Below are 18,842 nucleotides of genomic sequence, written 5' to 3' on the forward strand. Positions count from 1 at the left end.
TTCATTTTTTTATGTTCTTGTTTGGTTTGGGAATCAAAGTTATACTAGACATATAAAATGTGTTGGGAAGTGTTGCTTCTTTTTTTCCTCTAGAATAATTTACGTATGATTACTTATGTATTCCGTGACAGTTTAACGACAGTTGTCTGTTAAACCTGGTTTCCTATTTTTTTGATGGTTAGAGCTTTTACTACCAATTGAGTTTCTTACAAGAATTACAGATTTAGATTATTATAATAGTCATAGATTTGTTTTTTTTCTTAAAGCAGTATGGTAAGTTATATTTTTCTAAGAAATTTGTTTTCAAAATTTTGATACAAAGATGTTTCAAAACTCTTTTAAATCTCTATTATGACTATGTTTCCTTGTTTTTCTTGCTCAGTCTTGCCAAAGATATAGCTATTTTGATTGAGTCTTTTCAAAAAACTAATCTTTGGTTTGTATCTCTTTTGTATCCTTTGTATCTCTTTTGGTCTATTAATTTTCTACTCTTGGGTTTTCCTTTGTTATGAAATGTGTGATAATTGTATTAGTAACCATTCTAAACACTATTTCTAAGTTTTAATACGATTTCTTCTTTGACTCATGAGTTACGTAGAAAAGGGATTTAAAATTTTTAATCATACTTTTTAAAATAAGTCCCCTTCCCTAATTTTAATTGTTGTCAGAAAAGACTTTGAAGTCAGCTCTTTGGGATTTGTATTTGTTAAGACTTAGCTGTGGCTCAGAAATTTTTATAAATGTTCTGCGTGTGCTTTTAATTGTTGGACGCAAAGGGTGTCTCTGAGATCAAGCTTGTTAACCATGCTTTCAAATCTACACGGAATTAGTTTTAGTCTGCCTTTTCTACCATTACAAAGAAGTGAGTTGGATCTTCCACTGTCATTGTGAATTTGTCGATTTTGTGTGATTTGATCAGTTTTTGCTTTGCATATTTGAAGCCTTCACTGTTAGGTACTCATAAGGCACATTATTCCTTTCATCATTGTAGAATGACCCTCTTTATCCCTAATAGTGCTTTTTGTCTTGAACGTTATTTTACTAACATTTCTTTTGGTTAGTATTTGATGAGTATCTTTTTTCATCCTTTCAACCTTACTGTATCTTTTTGTTTTAAATGTGACTCTAAACAGCATAGGTTAGACATATGTCGAATCTTCTTATTGTATCATCTTTGATTCTTAACTTTCATCTCTTTATCTCTCTTTTGTTTCCTGGGTTGTATCCTCAGATGTAATCTTTTTTTTTTTTTTACTAATTATCTCTTAGCTGCATCTAAGCTATCATTTAACTTATTTTTTCCTAGATGTTATGTGGGGCTCATCTCTATTCTTTAAAAATTGTTTTCAGTTTCTTCTTTGTGGTCTTTAATTATTAAAGCATTGTATACGTATATTTTTATTATTAAAATACATTGCTAATAGTATTTAGAATTATTCTGTAATTCTTTTAAGGGCTCAAAGCCTATTATTATAGTGTGTGTGTGTGTGTGTGTGTGTGTGTGTGTGTGTGTGTGTGTAGCTGTATGTATTTTTTAAAAACCACTTTATTGAGATAGGATTGACATACAAAAAGCTGCACATATTTAATGTATACAACTTGAGCTTGGGGATACGTATATAATCATGAAACCTTCACTACAGTCTATGGCATAAACATATCCATCACCTGCAGAAGTTTCCTCAGGTTCTCTGTTATTTTGTATGTATGTGATGAGAACATTTAACATAAGATCTACCCTCTTACCAAATTTTTGAGTTTCCAACACAGTATTATAACTGTGGGCAGGCATTATGCTATAGTGTAGATCTCTAGGACTTACTCATCTTATACAACTGAAACTTTGTACCCTTGACTAATATCTTTGTGTTTCCTTCTATCTCCAGCCCTGTCAGTTAGCATTCTACTAAGAGTTTGACTGTTTTAGATTCCACATATGAGTGGTATCACACACATAGTGTTTGTTGTTCTGTGGGTGACTTATCTCACTCAGTGTAACGTCCTCCAGGTTCATCTGTGTTATCTCACATGGCAAGATTTCCTTTTTTTTTTTTTCCTTTTCTTTTCCTTTTTTTATTCCTTTTTTTTTTTAAGGCTGAATAATATTCCATTATATGTATATGCCACATTTTTTTTATCCATTTGTCAGGGGACATTTCAGTTGCTTCCATGTCTCGACTATTACGAATAATGCTATAGTGAATATGGGAGTGCAGATACCTCTTCCAGTTCCTGATTTCAATTCCATTGGGTATATATATACCCAGGAATGGGATTACTGGGTCATACGGTGGTTCTATTTTTAATTTTTTTGTGGACCCTCCATACCGTTTTCCAGTAGTGGCTGTGTAGCCTTGCATTACCGTTACCACAGTCAAGATACTCAACTGTGTATCACAGGACTCCCTGTATGACCCCTTTATAGCCACACTTGACCCTCTCTTTCGTCCCTGGCCCCTGGCAGCCACTAATGTGTCCTCCATTTTACAATTTTTATTTCACAAATATTACATAATGGAATCAGGCCGTGTGTATCCTTTTCACTCTGCATAATTTCCTTGAGTTTCATCCAGGTTGTTACACGTGTCAGTAGTTGGTCCTTGTAGTATTCCATGGTCTGGATATACCACAGTTTAACCATTCACCATTGAAAGACATCTGGGTACTTTCTAGGTCTGGGCTTTTACAAATAAAGCTACTATGAACATTCATTTCCCACATTTTTTAATGAAAATTTTTAGGCACCACTTAATGTTAACAAAGTACTTTGGTTCCGTATTGGAATGTTTTTGCTACAAATTGTAATCAAAGCAATAATATACATCTACTTTTCATTATTTTCATGATATTTCTGTGAATTAGATATGAATGGATAGCTTTTATTTTTTGGGGTGGGGGAGGAGGATTTGGGTGAATTGAAATGAGTCTTCTCGCTTTATGATTCCATTATGACTTTTTTAATAGATAGTAAAAACTGGGACCTAGCTTACCCGAGCCCATCATTAGACCATTTGGGTGTTATGATCCAACGTTTAATATTCTTTTCAACAATGATTACCATACTTTGAAACACCAAAAAAGAAAAACAGCAGCAACCCCAACACACCTTAACTTGTATGTCTTATTTGGGAAAAAAGATTGTGACTGATATAACTTGTTGAATAAAGTGTATGTGTTTAAACATTTGTGTGAATATCCTTTGTTTAGGAAGTCGAGGCACAAGAGGTTCTCAAATTGATAGTCACAGTAGTAGTAGCAACTATCATGACAGCTGGGAAACTCGAAGTAGCTATCCTGAAAGAGACAGATATCCTGAAAGAGACAACAGAGATCAAGCAAGGGATTCTTCGTTTGAGAGAAGACATGGAGAGAGAGACCGTCGTGACAACAGAGAGAGAGGTTTGTCAGATGGCGTATTATTAAATAATGGCCACCAGTGGTTGGGAGAATCGTTTTTGAAAAACCGTCATCCGTTTACTTTTTTAATGTATCTTTTAAGACTTCTGCTTGTTGACACATTTGAAACTATTATCTTCACTCATATGATCTTCTTGTTTATTTGAGAGTATGTAAGTGGTTAGCCACCAGAGTACCTGTTTGGCAGCGGAGTGGGTACTGAGGTGCAGTAAGCGCTGGCACACTGCAAGAACTGAGGCTCCCTGCTGAATGTCTCTCGCCTTAACCTAATGGCTTATACCCCTTCGAAGAATGTAGATGCTTGGGTGCCAATCTAGGCGTTTCTGATTTAGGAGCTACTTAAACTTTCTCACCCCAGTATCCTGGCCACTCACTCGTTAGTTGTAATAATAAAGTCTTAGAGGGCTGTCAAAAGAACAGGGCAGGGAAAAGATGATGATAGGGCTGGGGGTTGTTCGAAGAAACATTTTTTGCATGTTCCTTCTTGAGAACCTGTAATACTTGGCTTTGGCTGATTTTATGTTCTCATATATCTTAAGCTAAAACTTAAGCTTAAAAATCTTGTATATCTGTATCAGATTCTACTCTATTAGATTTACTCTCTTAAATCAGTTTTGCAACAAGATTACCAGAAGTCATTTAGGAAGGGTTATAAGGACTTTCTTTAGCAAGCTTTTATTGTCCATATATATTAGGGCGTTTTAAACTCTAAGATCTTATGAAGGTCTTGCTAACTTTGGCTGGTTACTAAAGTAAGGTTTGCTATAATGCTGAGATTAATACAGTACAAAACTTGAAGGGGTAGGAAATTGAATAATGATGCTTCATAGTGGACTGAATCGCAAAGGTAATAGTGTATGTTGATATGGGCAGTGATGAGAGAACAAAGTCACTAAGACACCAGGTTCTTTGGGAGTATGGATGAGATCGGACTTGGTTGATTTGAGTTTGTTAGGGTAAGCCTAATGCATTTGGGTTAAAAGATGTGTAGGGCCTCCTTAGTTACAGATGAGGCTGGAGTTTATATGTTGTGTGTTGATACCTGAAATTCTATCTTCCCTAATGCTGATTCACCTCTGTTTAGTCTAACGCTATGTCCTCGTAATGCTGTGCTTTTTTAATATCTCTTCTCCCCGCCCCCCCCCCCCCCAGTTTGATATCCGAGCTCAGGGTTTTTTCATCTTATTCCTGAATTCAGTAGTACAATTTGGTTTCAATCTTAGCTTTATTTCTCAACGATCCATGTATTGCGTTTCCAGGAATTTTGATAGTTGCTTTATATATATGTGCCCCGACTTAATATCTTTTACAATATTAAGTCAGAGAATATATATAAAATATTCTTTACAATCCTTTTATCTTTATAATATTCCTGTGAGTGGAAATATGATAAGAGAATTCATGTTTCATAACTTAGGGGATTTGGGCTAAGAGAAGGATAGTGATTTTCCATTATTACAGAGACGTAAGTTTTCCAGCTATAATTCAAACTCGTATCTTCTGACTGCAAGTCCTGTTCTCTTTCTGTTTTACTTTACTGTAACTACTTCAGTAAATACCAGTTGTATGATTAAAATAGAACTGTATTTTTGAGGTTACTGACATACTCTACCATGTTTTTTGAGAGCTCATGCACTTCTGCTAGGGTCCTTCAAGTAAAGTAGTTCTTGTCCTTGTAGAACTTCACGGGAGGGAAGATACCACCCCTGTTCCTCCAAAAGAGAAATGACTATTGAGTGCAGTCAAGGAAACAAAGAAGGGGCCTAGATAGAAATAAAGGATAAGAGAGGGACCTACTTCAGATGGTTTATGAAAAATTTGAGATGACATTTATGCAGATGCATAAATGCAAGAGAAGCTAGCGTTGCAGAGATCGAGGGTAAAAACATTCCGTGCAGCGGGAAGAGTATGTGCCAGTTCCCCAAGAGGGAAAATATCTTAATATGTCCTAGAGTTTGAAAGAAGACCAATGTGACCCGGGTATGATGAGCAGTAGGGAGAGTGATAGACGTTGAGGGTGGAGATGTGCCCAGGCACCTTGTTCTGTGCTCGGGAGTTTCCGTCTTCCCTTCAGTTCTTCATGGGCTGATTAGGGCACAAATAGGCAATTGAAGGGGGATGAATGCTGCCACTATATGAAGTTCTGCGAGACAACAAAGCAGCACAGAGAGTTGTGAGGAAATCCAGAAAGCTCCCTAAAGAGTTTGCTAGAAGGAACAGTGGAAGAAACACTTTGCAGGGAGAGGGTATAAGTATGTGCAAACACGTAGGACTAAAAGAAACGTATGCTTTTGGAGCAGTAATGAATTCTGATGTTGGAGTAGAGGTATATGCCATAATTGGTAGGGAAGGAAAGAAGCTAGTAGAAAGGATTGGTGAGAGACTATGGGCCAAGTTCTACATAGCCTAATAAATCAGGCTAAAATTTTTGATTTAATTGCTTTTCACTGCCTACAAGACCACTCTTTTGAGGCAGTTGGAAAAAGTAGAGTTTTCATGAAAAAAGTATAAGCGAGTCTGGGGAAGGATACCAACCAGTTAGACAGACTGTTGGTGACATAGACATGTAACAGGTGATCAGAGTTTGTGTTAATAATATTAACTGTAGGGATGGAGAGAGGAAAGGGAATAAAGAAATATTTTGAGAGTGAAATTGATAGGACTTAGATAACTCAGAGATGCCGGGTTTCATGAATGGGTATGTCATTCATTAAGATAAATATATGAAGAGAATCACATCTTTGGTGAACACATTTTGGGGAAAAGATAGGAAAAATAATTTAGATACATTAAAGTGGTGTTCTTATATCCTTTTCACTTTCTTTGAAGTAAGGGACATTGTCATTTTGGTTGGGGAAAACAGTTTTTATCTGTCAGAGAAGAGCACATAAAACTGTCTGTTCTCTGACATTGGTATAATCGGAAATTTCAAGTATGAATTACTACAAGTTGCAGTATTGAAGTTCAGGTTGTTTTGTAATCGTTGTGACATTAGTATGACCCCTAAACCAGGAACTCAAATGGTCTAAGACCATAAATATGTGGCATTTGGGGAATCAAGGGTGCACAGTAGAACCATTTTAAGTTGGTTTCAGCAGAAGTGAAAAAGGGTTTAAGAGAACTGCCGTAGAGTCCTGATGTCCTGATAAATCTGCCATCTCTATGGCTTTGGCTAGTCAACTTCTGGACCATAATTTCTGTGTTTTTAAGAAGGAAAGGGCTGGAGAAGGTTTTGTTTTGTTTCAGCTTTAAAATTCTATGAACTTCTGTATTGATCTGTTACCTCTAAAGAGCAAATGTCCATAATTCTTGTCTTTTCTGTCTGTGATAAGACAGGATATTCAAATTACTACATTGAACCTTTCCCTGGAAATATGCTAAAGTTATTCTGCTTAATAAGTTGATGCTAGATATTCCACTTGCAAACCTGTTGACCATACTGCAGTATGACCTTTATGACTAACCCATAAACATTATTACATAATATGAAAATAGAAACATCACAGTACCCTAGACTGTGCCACAATAAACTACTTCCAAAATTGCTAGCTCTGTGGAAAAGTTAACACCATTTTCTTATACATTTTTTGATCCCAGACTAATTTCCTGCTCAACTGGGCACTTGGGCAGCATGTATTCATTTTCTCTGTGTTTATCTACTGGAAAAAAAAAAAATATATATATATATATATACACACACACACACACACACACACACGTGTGTGTGTGTGTGTGTATATGTTTTTTTATATATATATATATGCATATATATATATGTATATATATATAATGTGATGAGATTATCAGTTAACATTTTTAAGAAAACAGCTCTTCATCTGAGTGGTCAGTTATATGATTGAATAAAACTTCTAGTATAAATATATATCGCTAATACGAAACACTTTATATTTGACTACTTCAAGATTGCTAAGCATCAGTACCCTTAATATTCTAGTTTATGATAAATTGATATTGCAGCAACAATTATTGACAGATGTTTTGTTCTACTATATTTTCCTCACATAATAGCTGCACTTTGATGTGTATATATTTTAGCCTGAAATTAGAGGTGTGACTTACGAGGGAAATTTTTTTTTTCCTTCAGCTCCTATGTTCTACACCTCCTGCTGCCCCTATCCTTTGCCACCAGTGTTCTCAGGTCCTGCTGGGGGGACAGAGAAGATCAGAGGTGAAGGGTAGAGATGGCAGAAAGTGGGGTTGGAGCAGTGGGCTGGAGGTAGGGTAGGGAGCATGCAGAGAAAGATCAAAGGTGGATCAGCGGGTGGTGGGAGGGGGGTTGTTGGGGAGCAGAAAACATGTTAGTTAGAGGGCAAATAAAACTTACCTCTAAGAAAAAAAATTTGTAAACATCTAGGGGTGATTTTTTGGATGATTAATTTAAAAGTAAATGTAATAACCTGATTTGTTGCCAGCGTGACCCTATACACAGATAAAATTTAAAATTTGCCGTGCTGTCTTACCAAGAGGTTATCTGTCAAGTTAATCACTGACAAAACTTGATTTTCATTGTAGATCAAAGACCAAGCTCACCAATTCGACATCAGGGAAGGAATGACGAGCTTGAGCGTGATGAAAGAAGAGAGGAACGAAGAGTAGACAGAGTGGAGGATAGAAGAGACGAAAGGGCTAGAGAAAGAGACAGGGAGCGAGAGCGAGACCGAGAGCGCGAGAGGGAGAGGGAGCGTGAGCGGGATCGGGAAAGAGAGAAGGAGAGAGAACTAGAGAGAGAGCGTGCCAGAGAGCGGGAGAGAGAAAGAGAAAGAGAAAAGGAGAGGGACCGCGAAAGAGAGCGAGATCGTGACCATGATCGAGAGAGGGAGAGAGAGAGGGAACGAGATAGGGAAAAAGAGCGGGAGCGAGAAAGAGAAGAGCGGGAGAGAGAGAGAGAGCGAGAACGGGAGAGGGAGAGAGAGCGAGAGCGGGAACGAGAGAGAGCGAGGGAAAGAGATAAAGAACGAGAGCGTCAGAGGGATTGGGAAGACAAAGACAAAGGACGAGATGACCGCAGAGAAAAGCGGGAAGATACCCGAGAAGACCGGAATCCCAGAGATGGACACGATGAGAGAAAGTCCAAGTAAGAATGGGAATGGATCTGTTTTTTAAAGTTACATTTCAGTAGAGTTCAAAACATCTCATTTTCATGAAATTTTCATTGTAATTCTTTTCCCTCTCAACATTTTCCTGGATTTCAACTTTATTAATACATACTTGGTGTTTAAAGTCTTTTGAATTGTCCAGGAAGAAAAACACTTTCTCATTCTACTGTTTCTGTAGCCATGGATATAATTAATCACTCTTGTTTTCTGTGCCATTTTTGATGGCATATTGGCTTGTTCGACTTCTGTCGACTTGTTTTTAACAGGAATGCAACCTAAAAGTGATAAAATCAGTGAACCTATCTCTCATCAAACCCACTTAAAACTAGTTAATGGAGTTGGCAAGTCACCAAAAAATAGTGACTGTGCCATTTCTGATAATCCTTCGTGAGTTTTAGGTACTTATAACTCTGGAGTCACTACCTCCAGTGACAGAAGCATTCACAGGGTCTTAAAACTGAAGGAAGTCCTGCAACCACTGAAGAGAGATACAGACTTGACCTATCTTGAGCTATGGAGTTATAGTAGATTATTGGGATCAAAAGATGTGTTCTCATAGGGGCGCCTGGATTGGCTCAGTCGGTTAGGCAGCCGACTTTGGCTCAGGTCATGATCTCATGGTTCGTGGGTTCGAGCCCCACGTCGGGCTCTGTGCTGACAGCTCGGAGCCTGGAGCCTGCTTCGGAGTCTCTGTGACAGAGACTCTGTCTCTGTCTCTGTCTCTCAAAAAATAAATTAATTAAAAAAAAAAAAAAGATGTGTTCCCATCTTCTCATGTATCTGAGGACAGTTTCTCTTTTTTTCTTTTTCTCCCCTCCCCCCTGCCCCCCCCCCAAAAAAAAAAGGATTGCTCAGGTATCTGGGAAGTCCATGGTTAGAGTTCATTTGTTCTGATGTGACTATGTTCAGACTTTGAAACAATGTATCAGGAATCCTGTCTGTCCATTTCTCCACTGTTTTCTTCTGTGTGAGTTCTAGTCTCAGAAAGGTTTTCTCCAGATGGTGGCTAAGATGGCTTGAGTGTATGCCTGTCAGCTTCACAGCCCTCTATGTATGTTGGGACTCTCATCAGTTGAGGAATAGACAAAGGGAGCTAAATCACTGTAGCCATGAGAATTTTGGACTCTGATTGGTCAGTTTTGAGGTTTCATGGACATAAAACCAAGCTTATTGGAGTTAACTGCCTTTTTTTTTTTTTTTTTTTCCTTTTTAATACCAGCTGGGATAAAGGGTATGGTTAAGTTTGCTAAAACAAACTGGAAATAATTTATATATTCAGTTCCATTGCTTCTGCTTCTAGTTCATGTGAATTATGGTGAATACAGCTCCCTGCTTTCGGCTGTTTTTCATCATTGCTGTTGTAGATTATGACTGTGGACAAAGAACAAAGCACAGAAGTGGAGGCTGCATCTATTAGGTCTTGGCTTCCCTTCAGTCTGCAGCCAGGGTTTTCTGTAGTTCACATCCACTGGCTTCCCTTTCCCCATTAATAAATAATCTTACATTAACATAAAATTCAGATACTGTTTTTAACACATGTAGGCATACAATACATATTTCTCTGACCTCCTTAAAGTCTCTAAGATGAAAATTGTGAAATCTTTGTTATTTATCTATTACGCAGTCCTGTGCTTTGATTTCGTTTTTCCATGCTTCTGATCTCTGCTTAAGTAGCAAAACTTTCTTCTGGTTTTTCATGGTTGGACAATCCAAACGTTGCAAGGACCCCACAAACTTAGGAGTCAAACAGCTCTATAACGATAGCTGTATGAGATTAATATCTTGATGTTTTTATCAATTGTATTGTCATCTCAGTAGTTGAATTTACCCAAAACTTTTTTTTAACCCCTATTATGCAGGTTTTGTTTGCTGGCTTGCCATACTATTTATTTTACTCTTAATTTTATTTCTATAGATACTTCCTAGAAATTAAAGTTATTTTTTTTGTACATTTTAATTATTGGCTTTATTTCGATATACCAGTTACCTCTTGCTATGTGTCAAACCACACATAAAGTTAGTACTTTAAAACAAGAGGCAGTCATCTCATCATTCTGTGGATTAGCACTTTGGGCTGGGCTCAGCAGAGCAGTTCTGCTGATCTTACTTGGGGTCACCCATGTTTCTGAGATGGGTCTGGCAGTTCACCTGTGTTTGGGTGACCCAAACTGGCCTCACTCTTCATGCCTGGCATTTAGTGCTGGCTGCTGTTTAGGGCATCTCATTTCTCCTCCACACGACCTTTCATTCTCCAATAGTCTAAACTCTCCATATAATGATAGAAACATGCCAAGAGGGCAAAAGCAGAAGCTGCAATGCATCTTGAGTCCTGATTTTCCAAACTTACACTCTGTCACTTTCACCACATCCTCTTGTCATAGCAAGTCTGTGGGCCAGCCCAGATTCAAAGTATGGGAGAATAGATGGCCTAATGATAGCAGGAGCTTTGGATAGGGAACTGTACGAACTTGAGCCTGTAAGTTGTCACGCTAATCTCTTTTTTTTCCGAAACCCTGGTTACTCATTTATGTAAATGAGCCGTGAGGGAGATATGTGTGCTGCAGTATGTTTCATAACTTTTGACCACAGTATTTATAAACAGTGGTTTAAAAAAAAAAAAAGGTAGTCAAAATTTAATGACAATACAGGAAAACACTAGAATAATTTAAGTACCAGAGATATAAATCACTAGTCATTTAATGTTTAACTTAAAGAATAAGAATAGTGAACATTTTAATTATTTTGTTAATTTGCCACCAAGCAAGTGATTTAGTTTTAAGAAAAGGGAAGGAACCAATTTTTACAGTGTACTCACAACATAACTAGCACTAGGCTTATGATAAAACTAATTTATTCCTAAGTGCAATTTTACAAGATGGACCCTGGTTTTTTTCCCACCATTTTCAGATGAGAAAGCTAAGGTTCAGTGATTTCAAGGAACTTCCTAAGGTTACCTAATAGGTAACATGGCTGTAAGTTGCATTCATATCTTTTTGACTCCAAAGCAGATACTGATTTTCTCATTTGGCTTCCCAGCATAAAGTATTTCTTTATCATAAAAGATAAAATTAACGAGTAAGTTTTAGTAGACGGTACATTAATTCCTCTCTTGTATGTTACCACCACGCAATTATTAAATCTGGCGATTTGATGAAGAAAGACCTGTTGTCCTGTGTTTTAAATCACAATTGTATGTCTTAACAAACGAAGTGAAGAATTTTATTCAAGGTGCATGCTGAACACCTTTTATATGATATAGCTCTCACAGTATTGCTCTCTTACAATTATATTTTGTAGTCACAGTAAAGAAATAATACTGAAAACTAGTAAAGAAATCTCTTTTTCATCCTCTGGAATTTTATAAACTATATTTGTCCTATTTAGGAAGCGCTATAGAAATGAAGGGAGTCCTAGCCCTCGTCAGTCACCTAAGCGCCGGCGAGAACATTCTCCCGACAGTGACACCTACAACAGTGGAGATGATAAAAGTAAGCAGAATCTGTTTTCTGTGTTTCTGTATCCACATTCCTTTGTAACCATGAGACCATTCTTTGGCATTAACAGGAAATGATGAAGTGAGATTTGAAATTTTTCTTGCTCTGCTGCCTCTGAATATCTCATGTGACTAAAGTATACGTTAGGAATACAGTTACTTTATCGTAGGGGCACGGTCATCTCCTGTTGGTAGTAAGTCCATATTTTTAGTGAAATTATTGCCATTTTTAAAGTTTTAAAATGAAAAGTGAGAGGCTGGGCTATTATTATTTCTGTGTAAATGCAACGTTGTTTACCTGGTGAAAGTGTGATTGCTTTCATCTTTTTGTATAGATGAAAAACATAGACTCTTGAGCCAGGTTGTACGACCTCAAGAGTCTCGTTCTCTCAGTCCATCACACCTTCCAGAAGACAGGCAGGGTAGATGGAAAGAGGAAGATCGTAAGCTGGAAAGAAAAGAGAGTTCAAGGCGCTATGAAGAGCAGGAGCTTAAAGAGAAAGTTTCTTCTGTAGATAAACAGAGAGAACAGACAGAAATCCCGGAAAGCTCAAGAACTCGCCCACAAGACATGATGGGACACCACCCGTCTGACGAGCGAGACGCATCTGATCGAGCTCATGATGAGAACAAGAAAAAAGCCAAATTTCAGAAGAAACCTGTTAAGAAAAAGAAGGAGGAGGATGTTGGGTTAGAGAGGGGTAACACAGAGACAGCATCTGAAGACGGTCAAGTATTTTCACCAAAAAAAGGCCAGAAGAAGAAAAGTATAGAGAAGAAACGTAAGAAATCCAAAGGCGATTCTGATCTTTCTGATGAAGAAGCCGTCCTGCAGAGTAAGAAGAAGAGAGGCCCGCGGACTCCCCCTCTAACAGCCAAAGAGGAATTGGTTGACATGTCCAATGGTAAGGATGGCAGTCTGGAGGATTCTCAGAAAAAGGAAGATACGGCGTTCAGCGACTGGTCTGACGAGGACGTGCCTGACCGGGCGGAGGTGGCGGAACCGGAGCGCGCCGCCACGGCTGCCACTCCCGGAAGGACTCCTTCTCCGTCCTCTCTTCCTCCCCCTCCGCCTCCCGCGGCTGCCGCTTCTACCACCGCCTCTGCTGCTCTCTCCTCTTCTGCCTCCGCGGCCTTCAGCGCGTCCGCCACCAGCATTTCCTCGTCTGCCGCTCCCACCAACAGCACCGGTGAAGACTCGCACAGGAAGTGCCATAGAACCCGCGCCGAGAAGGTAGAGGCGCCGCACGTCACTATAGAAGATGCGCCGCATCGCAAGCCGCTGGATCAAAAGAGGAGCAGCAGCCTCGGCAGCAATCGGAGCAATCGGAGCCATACATCTGGGCGTCTCCGCTCCCCCTCCAATGATTCTGCCCATCGAAGTGGGGATGACCAAAGTGGTCGAAAGAGAGTACTGCATAGTGGCTCGAGAGATAGAGAGAAAACAAAAAGTCTGGAGATCACAGGAGAGAGGAAATCTAGGATTGATCAGTTAAAGCGTGGAGAGCCCAGTCGAAGTACTTCTTCAGGTAATAAAATTGAATTCTAATCTAGCCAGTGCTTCCTGTCTTAGTGTATTTTATACACTTTTCTTTTATACAAATTGTAACTTTAACGTAAATGAGACATTGGTTACATTATATACTGCCTTAAATTTTAAGAAACTTCAAAGCTTAACCATGCCACCAGAATGTTACCTGTTACGACATTAACACTAACATTATTATAATAGAGGTACATTGAGTGACGTCCATCAGTTTGATATCAGGATGTTAGTAGTATATCTTGGCAGAGGGCTCAGTATTCAAGTTCCTTACTGATGCTTGAAATTTTAACCTTCCTGCTCTTCCTCCTGCAGCCAGTGCTTTTTCTTTTGACCACAGAAAATAAGATAGGGGATAGGAAGAGGTCAGATGATGAAGTGATCAGTTCCGTTAATGCTTACCCATTTTATGTATGTATTTCTTGGAAGATATTTTGTGGTTATAGTGGAAAATTACATGTTCCCTTGCCTTTTACATATTTTAATTAGCACTTTACAATTTTTCCTTAAAATGAGTTTCTTGAATAATTGGGACTATGGAAACATCAAATGTAAGTTTAAAGGACCCTAAAATGAAGCATTTTTTTTTTTCTTTCTTTCCCTTCTCCCTCCCTCCCTCCCTCCCTCCCTCCCTCCCTCCCTTCCTTCCTTCCTTCCTCTCTTCCTCTCCCTTTTTCTTTGCTTCTCTTTTTCTTCAATTGAAGTAGAGTTGACATACAGTGTTAGTTTCAGGTGCATAACACAGTGATTTGATACAAGTATGGCGACAATGAAGCATTTTATTTCTTACCTTGTGTAAACTCTTTGTATATTTATTTTAGATCGCCAGGATTCAAGGAGCCATAGTTCAAGAAGAAGTTCTCCTGAATCAGATCGACAGGTCCATTCAAGATCCGGGTCGTTTGATAGCAGAGATAGGCTTCAAGAACGTGATCGATATGAGCATGATAGAGACCGGGACAGAGAGAGGAGAGACACAAGACAGAGAGAATGGGACCGAGATGCTGATAAAGATTGGCCACGGAACAGGGACCGAGATAGATTGCGGGAACGAGAGAGAGAACGAGACAAACGGAGAGATTTGGACAGGGAAAGAGAGAGACTAATTCCTGATTCTATGGAAAGGGACAGGGACAGAGACAGAGACAGAACTTTTGAGAGTTCTTCTCAAATAGAGTCTGTAAAACGCAGTGAAGCAAAACTGGAGAGTGAACATGAAAGAGATCTAGAAGGCACTTCCCGAGACTGTCTTGCTTTGGATAAAGAAAAAATGGATAAAGATCTAGGATCTGTGCAGGGATTTGAAGATCTAAACAAAGCGGAGAGAACTGAGAGTGTGGAAGGTGAGTGCCTTGTTGTCTGTTATCTGCTCCATTCCTTTTCAGATTTCATAGGAAATAAAATATTTTCTTGTGAAGGTGTTCTGATATGCATAAGGAAAAGCCCTGTGATATTTCAAAAATGTGGTCCCCTGATTTGTACTATCATGGTCTACTTGGTTCAGATTCACCTGAATGAAATAAAAGGTAGATGCAGTAAAAAATAGTTATCACCTTCTTTTCTTAGATATTTAAAAAAAAATCATAAAAATGGAAGTTGTTTCTTGGTTCAGAGACAGATTCAAATAACTCTTAGTGATTCTGTTTTACAGGGCAGTTGAGAACAAATACACGAAACAGTCACCACTCCCTGAAAATGCATTTCCCCTTTGGCCCACTAAGAGCCAGCCTCAGCTGTGGGGAACATCATTGTTCACTGCCTCCACTCTCTTCTTTACCCCCAGTCTAGTACAGACCACTCATGCCTCTGAATTCTCTCCGTGCACTGCCCTCCAGCCTTCTTTGTGCTGCCTCTTCCCTTTGCTTGGTAGATGTTTGCCCTCTTATCTTCCCTTATTCAGACTTCATTTCCCAGTCTGTGCATCATTTCCTCCGTGAAGCCTTCTCTGCTAACGGTACTTATTCAGGTTGCCATAGCACCTTGTCTATGTATCTTTTATAGCATCCCCACGCTGTATTACAATTATTTTTCCTTGGTTTTGTCCCCACTATACTCTACTCCTTTGTTAGGGACCATAGCTTTTCATTTCTTTATCATCAGGACTATAGCAAGGATGCAGTAAATGGTTGATGAATGAAAATATGTTCTGCCTGTGCATGTATATACCCACGTCTTATTCTTTGGTGAATTATATAGGCTAGCTTAACAAGAGTAACGGCTTCCCTGAAAATTGTCCTGGAAATTCTGCCTCCTTGGGATTGTCCAGTTCTGGTACCAGTGCTTAACACCATTGTTCTGACATCAAGCCCTCAAGAAACTTCTAGGATACTTGTATATAAGCAGCAGTTATTTCACTATTCTTTTTATTTGTTGTATTATAACATTGGGCCTAGAGTAAATGCACATTCTTTTGAAACTATAAACATCTTTACTAATCTCTTGGTTATCTGACCAGATATGTTCCAATACAGCATCTGTTATATTTTTTTCTACTTGACAAAAACATTTCTATCTCAGTGTTTCCTCACATTATGTTTTCATCTCAATTTTGAGTATAAATAGCCTCAAATCCTGAGCCATAGTACTAATGGAGGTATAACCTTGGAGTGTAATTGAATATAATTGAACAAATCATAATAACTCTCTTGTGATTGGAGTCAGTGCCCCTCATCCCTAAAATACAGCATTCACTGGTTGTGATCACACATAACATAGCATCGAAATTTATAGGTGAATTACCTACTGTGAGATGAAAAATTTTATTCACCTAAAGTAGGAAAATGAGTGGGATAAACTTGAAAAAATACAAATCCTGTTACATGCTTTTATGCTTAGATGTATATTTGTAAAATGAAGTCATTAAAGTTGATTACCTTAGAAGTGAATTGGGAGATTATTCTAGAACATAATAGAAAATTATAGAATGACCAGAAACATCTCATAGTTTATTTTATTTGCTGCAAATTTATACCTGTAAAGCATACTGTTGCATTTTGCTAACCTAGTGTTGTAAACTCAGTAAAGTGTGTGGATAACTGATTAGAAATATTAAACAGACTCTGTAGTTTCAGGGTACTTTTCAGTTCACAGCTAACTCACTGGGTGACAAAGCCTAACCTAAGTAATTGAGAAAGATTGGTAAGATAAATATATGCTAGTGGTACCAGCAAAATATTTTTAAATTTCTTACAGCATTCTCTTTAAAATTGAGTTGGGATAGGGAGATGAGTTGGGAGGTAGAGGGAGAATCAGCGGCAATTTTTCAAATAAATGTAATTATTAATAAGTTTACAAGTCTTTTAAATTAATGAGTTTATTTAAGTAAAGAAATTACTACATCCTTTTGAAGTTAGTACATTTGGCTGGATTTACTTCAAGTTTTATTATAAAAACATTAACATACAGAAGCAAAATTAATAAGTTAGCGGTACCTTTTGTCACATTTTAATTGTAATCTTATAACTTGTTTCGGTATTGCTGTTTTTACTGTGTTCTTGCGCTTAAAATTTAATTTTCCTTTTGGAATATTAAGAAATGTAGTTTTCTAAGGAAAAAAACACTCTTCAAATATTTTAGTGTGCACAGCCTCTTCCTCTTTGGTTTCACTTAAATGTCCCTCCCGTGTGCTCTTTGACATGAGATAAATCTTTCCGAAACAGGAGATGACGAATCCAAGTTAGATGATGCACATTCATTAGGATCTGGTGCTGGAGAAGGATATGAGCCAATCAGTGATGATGAACTAGATGAAATTCTAGCAGGTGATGCTGAAAAGAGGGAAGACCAACAGGATGAGGAGAAGATGCCAGGTAATCATTTACAAAGGTGGTTGAACGTAAAAATGACCTGATTTTTGGTATTAAGGCATTGCTAAGTAATGAAAGGCAGAATTTTTCTTTCTATGTATTATTTGAGACTGAAAGGCCAATACAATGAAAATCACAGTCTGTATGGTCAGCACACTTTTAAGTCGACATTGCCTACGAATTGGACAGGGTCTCTTTTAAAATAGTCAAATTCTAAGATTTCCGTTCCAGAAGTTGAAATTCATGTTATATAACTTGGAATCTAACCGAATACTGATTGCCCAGCAATGTTCCGGATGGTAGATGTATGGTACGAAGCTTCACGGTTGTGGTGCCACAAGCCAACTGCTGAAACGGTCATTCAAAATTTATAATTGTTGAAATTACATTTATGCAAGATCTATATACCTCTGTCAATTTTCTCAACTCAGTAATTATCTTCCCTTGTATAGTATAGAACCGTACACTCCGCCAGAGCTTATTCTGGTGACCACAGCCTGAAGCAACGTCCCAGTTTGTCTGCTTGTTGTAATTTGTTTGAGGGAGAGAGAGCCCACACGCGTGGGGGAAGAGGCAGACAGAGGGGGGGAAAGAGAATCAGTAGGCTCCAAGCCCAGAGCCCAGCGCGGGGCTGGATCTCACCATGGTGGGATCAGGACCTGAGCTGAAATCAAGAGTCAGATGCTTAACCAACTGTACTACCTAGGCGCCCCATTATAATTTTTTTTTTTTTTTATCATAGTGCGGGTCTTTGTTTTGTTGGGGAATGTAAAACGTTAAAATTTTATTTTGACTTAATTTGTTTTGTATTTCACAATTTTCTACTAATGTAGAAGGTACGTATATCTTTTTTTATTATATGTTATTAAATAGAACATTACTGTTCATTTTTTCAATTGTCCCTTGTCAGTAGATGGATTATTTGTTCGCAGTATTAAATTTGGAGGAATGCGCTTGGGTTTTGTTTGCTTGCCTGTTATCTTTTGGTGAGGTGTTTTTTTTTTTTTTTTTTTTACTGGAAAGGTCCTTAGATTCTAAATATTAGTCTTTATAGTAAAGCTCTCATTTTAAGACTGTTATTTTTCATTTAAAACACTTGTTACTTAATGCTTTCTATGTTTTGCAGTTTCTGTTTATCAAAAGATAACAAGAATGCTATTTCTTGATGTAAAAACAAAATCCCATTCTTAACTTTTTACAGATCCATTAGATGTGATAGATGTGGATTGGTCTGGTCTTATGCCAAAGCATCCAAAAGAACCACGAGAGCCTGGGGCTGCCCTCTTAAAATTCACACCTGGAGCCGTTATGCTAAGAGTGGGGATTTCTAAAAAGTTGGCAGGTTCTGAACTCTTCACCAAAGTCAAAGAAACTTGTCAGAGACTTTTAGAAAAACCCAAAGGTAATCCCATTCTACTTTGTGTAATGTCTGCTGCGACTTAATTGAGATGCCTTTGAAAAGGGTT

General features: G+C 38.1%; 1 protein-coding gene across 8 annotated transcripts in view; it reads left to right on the top strand.

The window, feature by feature from the left end:
* Positions 1 to 18,842, top strand: part of ZC3H13 (zinc finger CCCH-type containing 13) — a 95,478-nt gene that overhangs the window by 65,536 nt on the left and 11,100 nt on the right. For 5 of the 8 annotated variants that reach the window (XM_027064861.2, XM_027064859.2, XM_027064860.2 and 2 more), the window contains 8 exons: positions 3,208 to 3,399; positions 7,523 to 7,606; positions 7,951 to 8,512; positions 11,919 to 12,022; positions 12,363 to 13,556; positions 14,392 to 14,913; positions 17,230 to 17,379; positions 18,578 to 18,778. In XM_027064861.2, the coding sequence (XP_026920662.1) occupies positions 3,208 to 3,399; positions 7,523 to 7,606; positions 7,951 to 8,512; positions 11,919 to 12,022; positions 12,363 to 13,556; positions 14,392 to 14,913; positions 17,230 to 17,379; positions 18,578 to 18,778 (3,009 nt within the window). The remainder of the gene's footprint in view (positions 1 to 3,207; positions 3,400 to 7,522; positions 7,607 to 7,950; positions 8,513 to 11,918; positions 12,023 to 12,362; positions 13,557 to 14,391; positions 14,914 to 17,229; positions 17,380 to 18,577; positions 18,779 to 18,842) is intronic. The other 3 variants (XM_027064863.2, XM_027064864.2, XM_027064865.2) reach the window with 3 other exon arrangements.

This window comes from Acinonyx jubatus, chromosome A1 (genome assembly GCF_027475565.1).
Source record: "Acinonyx jubatus isolate Ajub_Pintada_27869175 chromosome A1, VMU_Ajub_asm_v1.0, whole genome shotgun sequence".
Lineage (NCBI taxonomy): Eukaryota > Metazoa > Chordata > Mammalia > Carnivora > Felidae > Acinonyx > Acinonyx jubatus.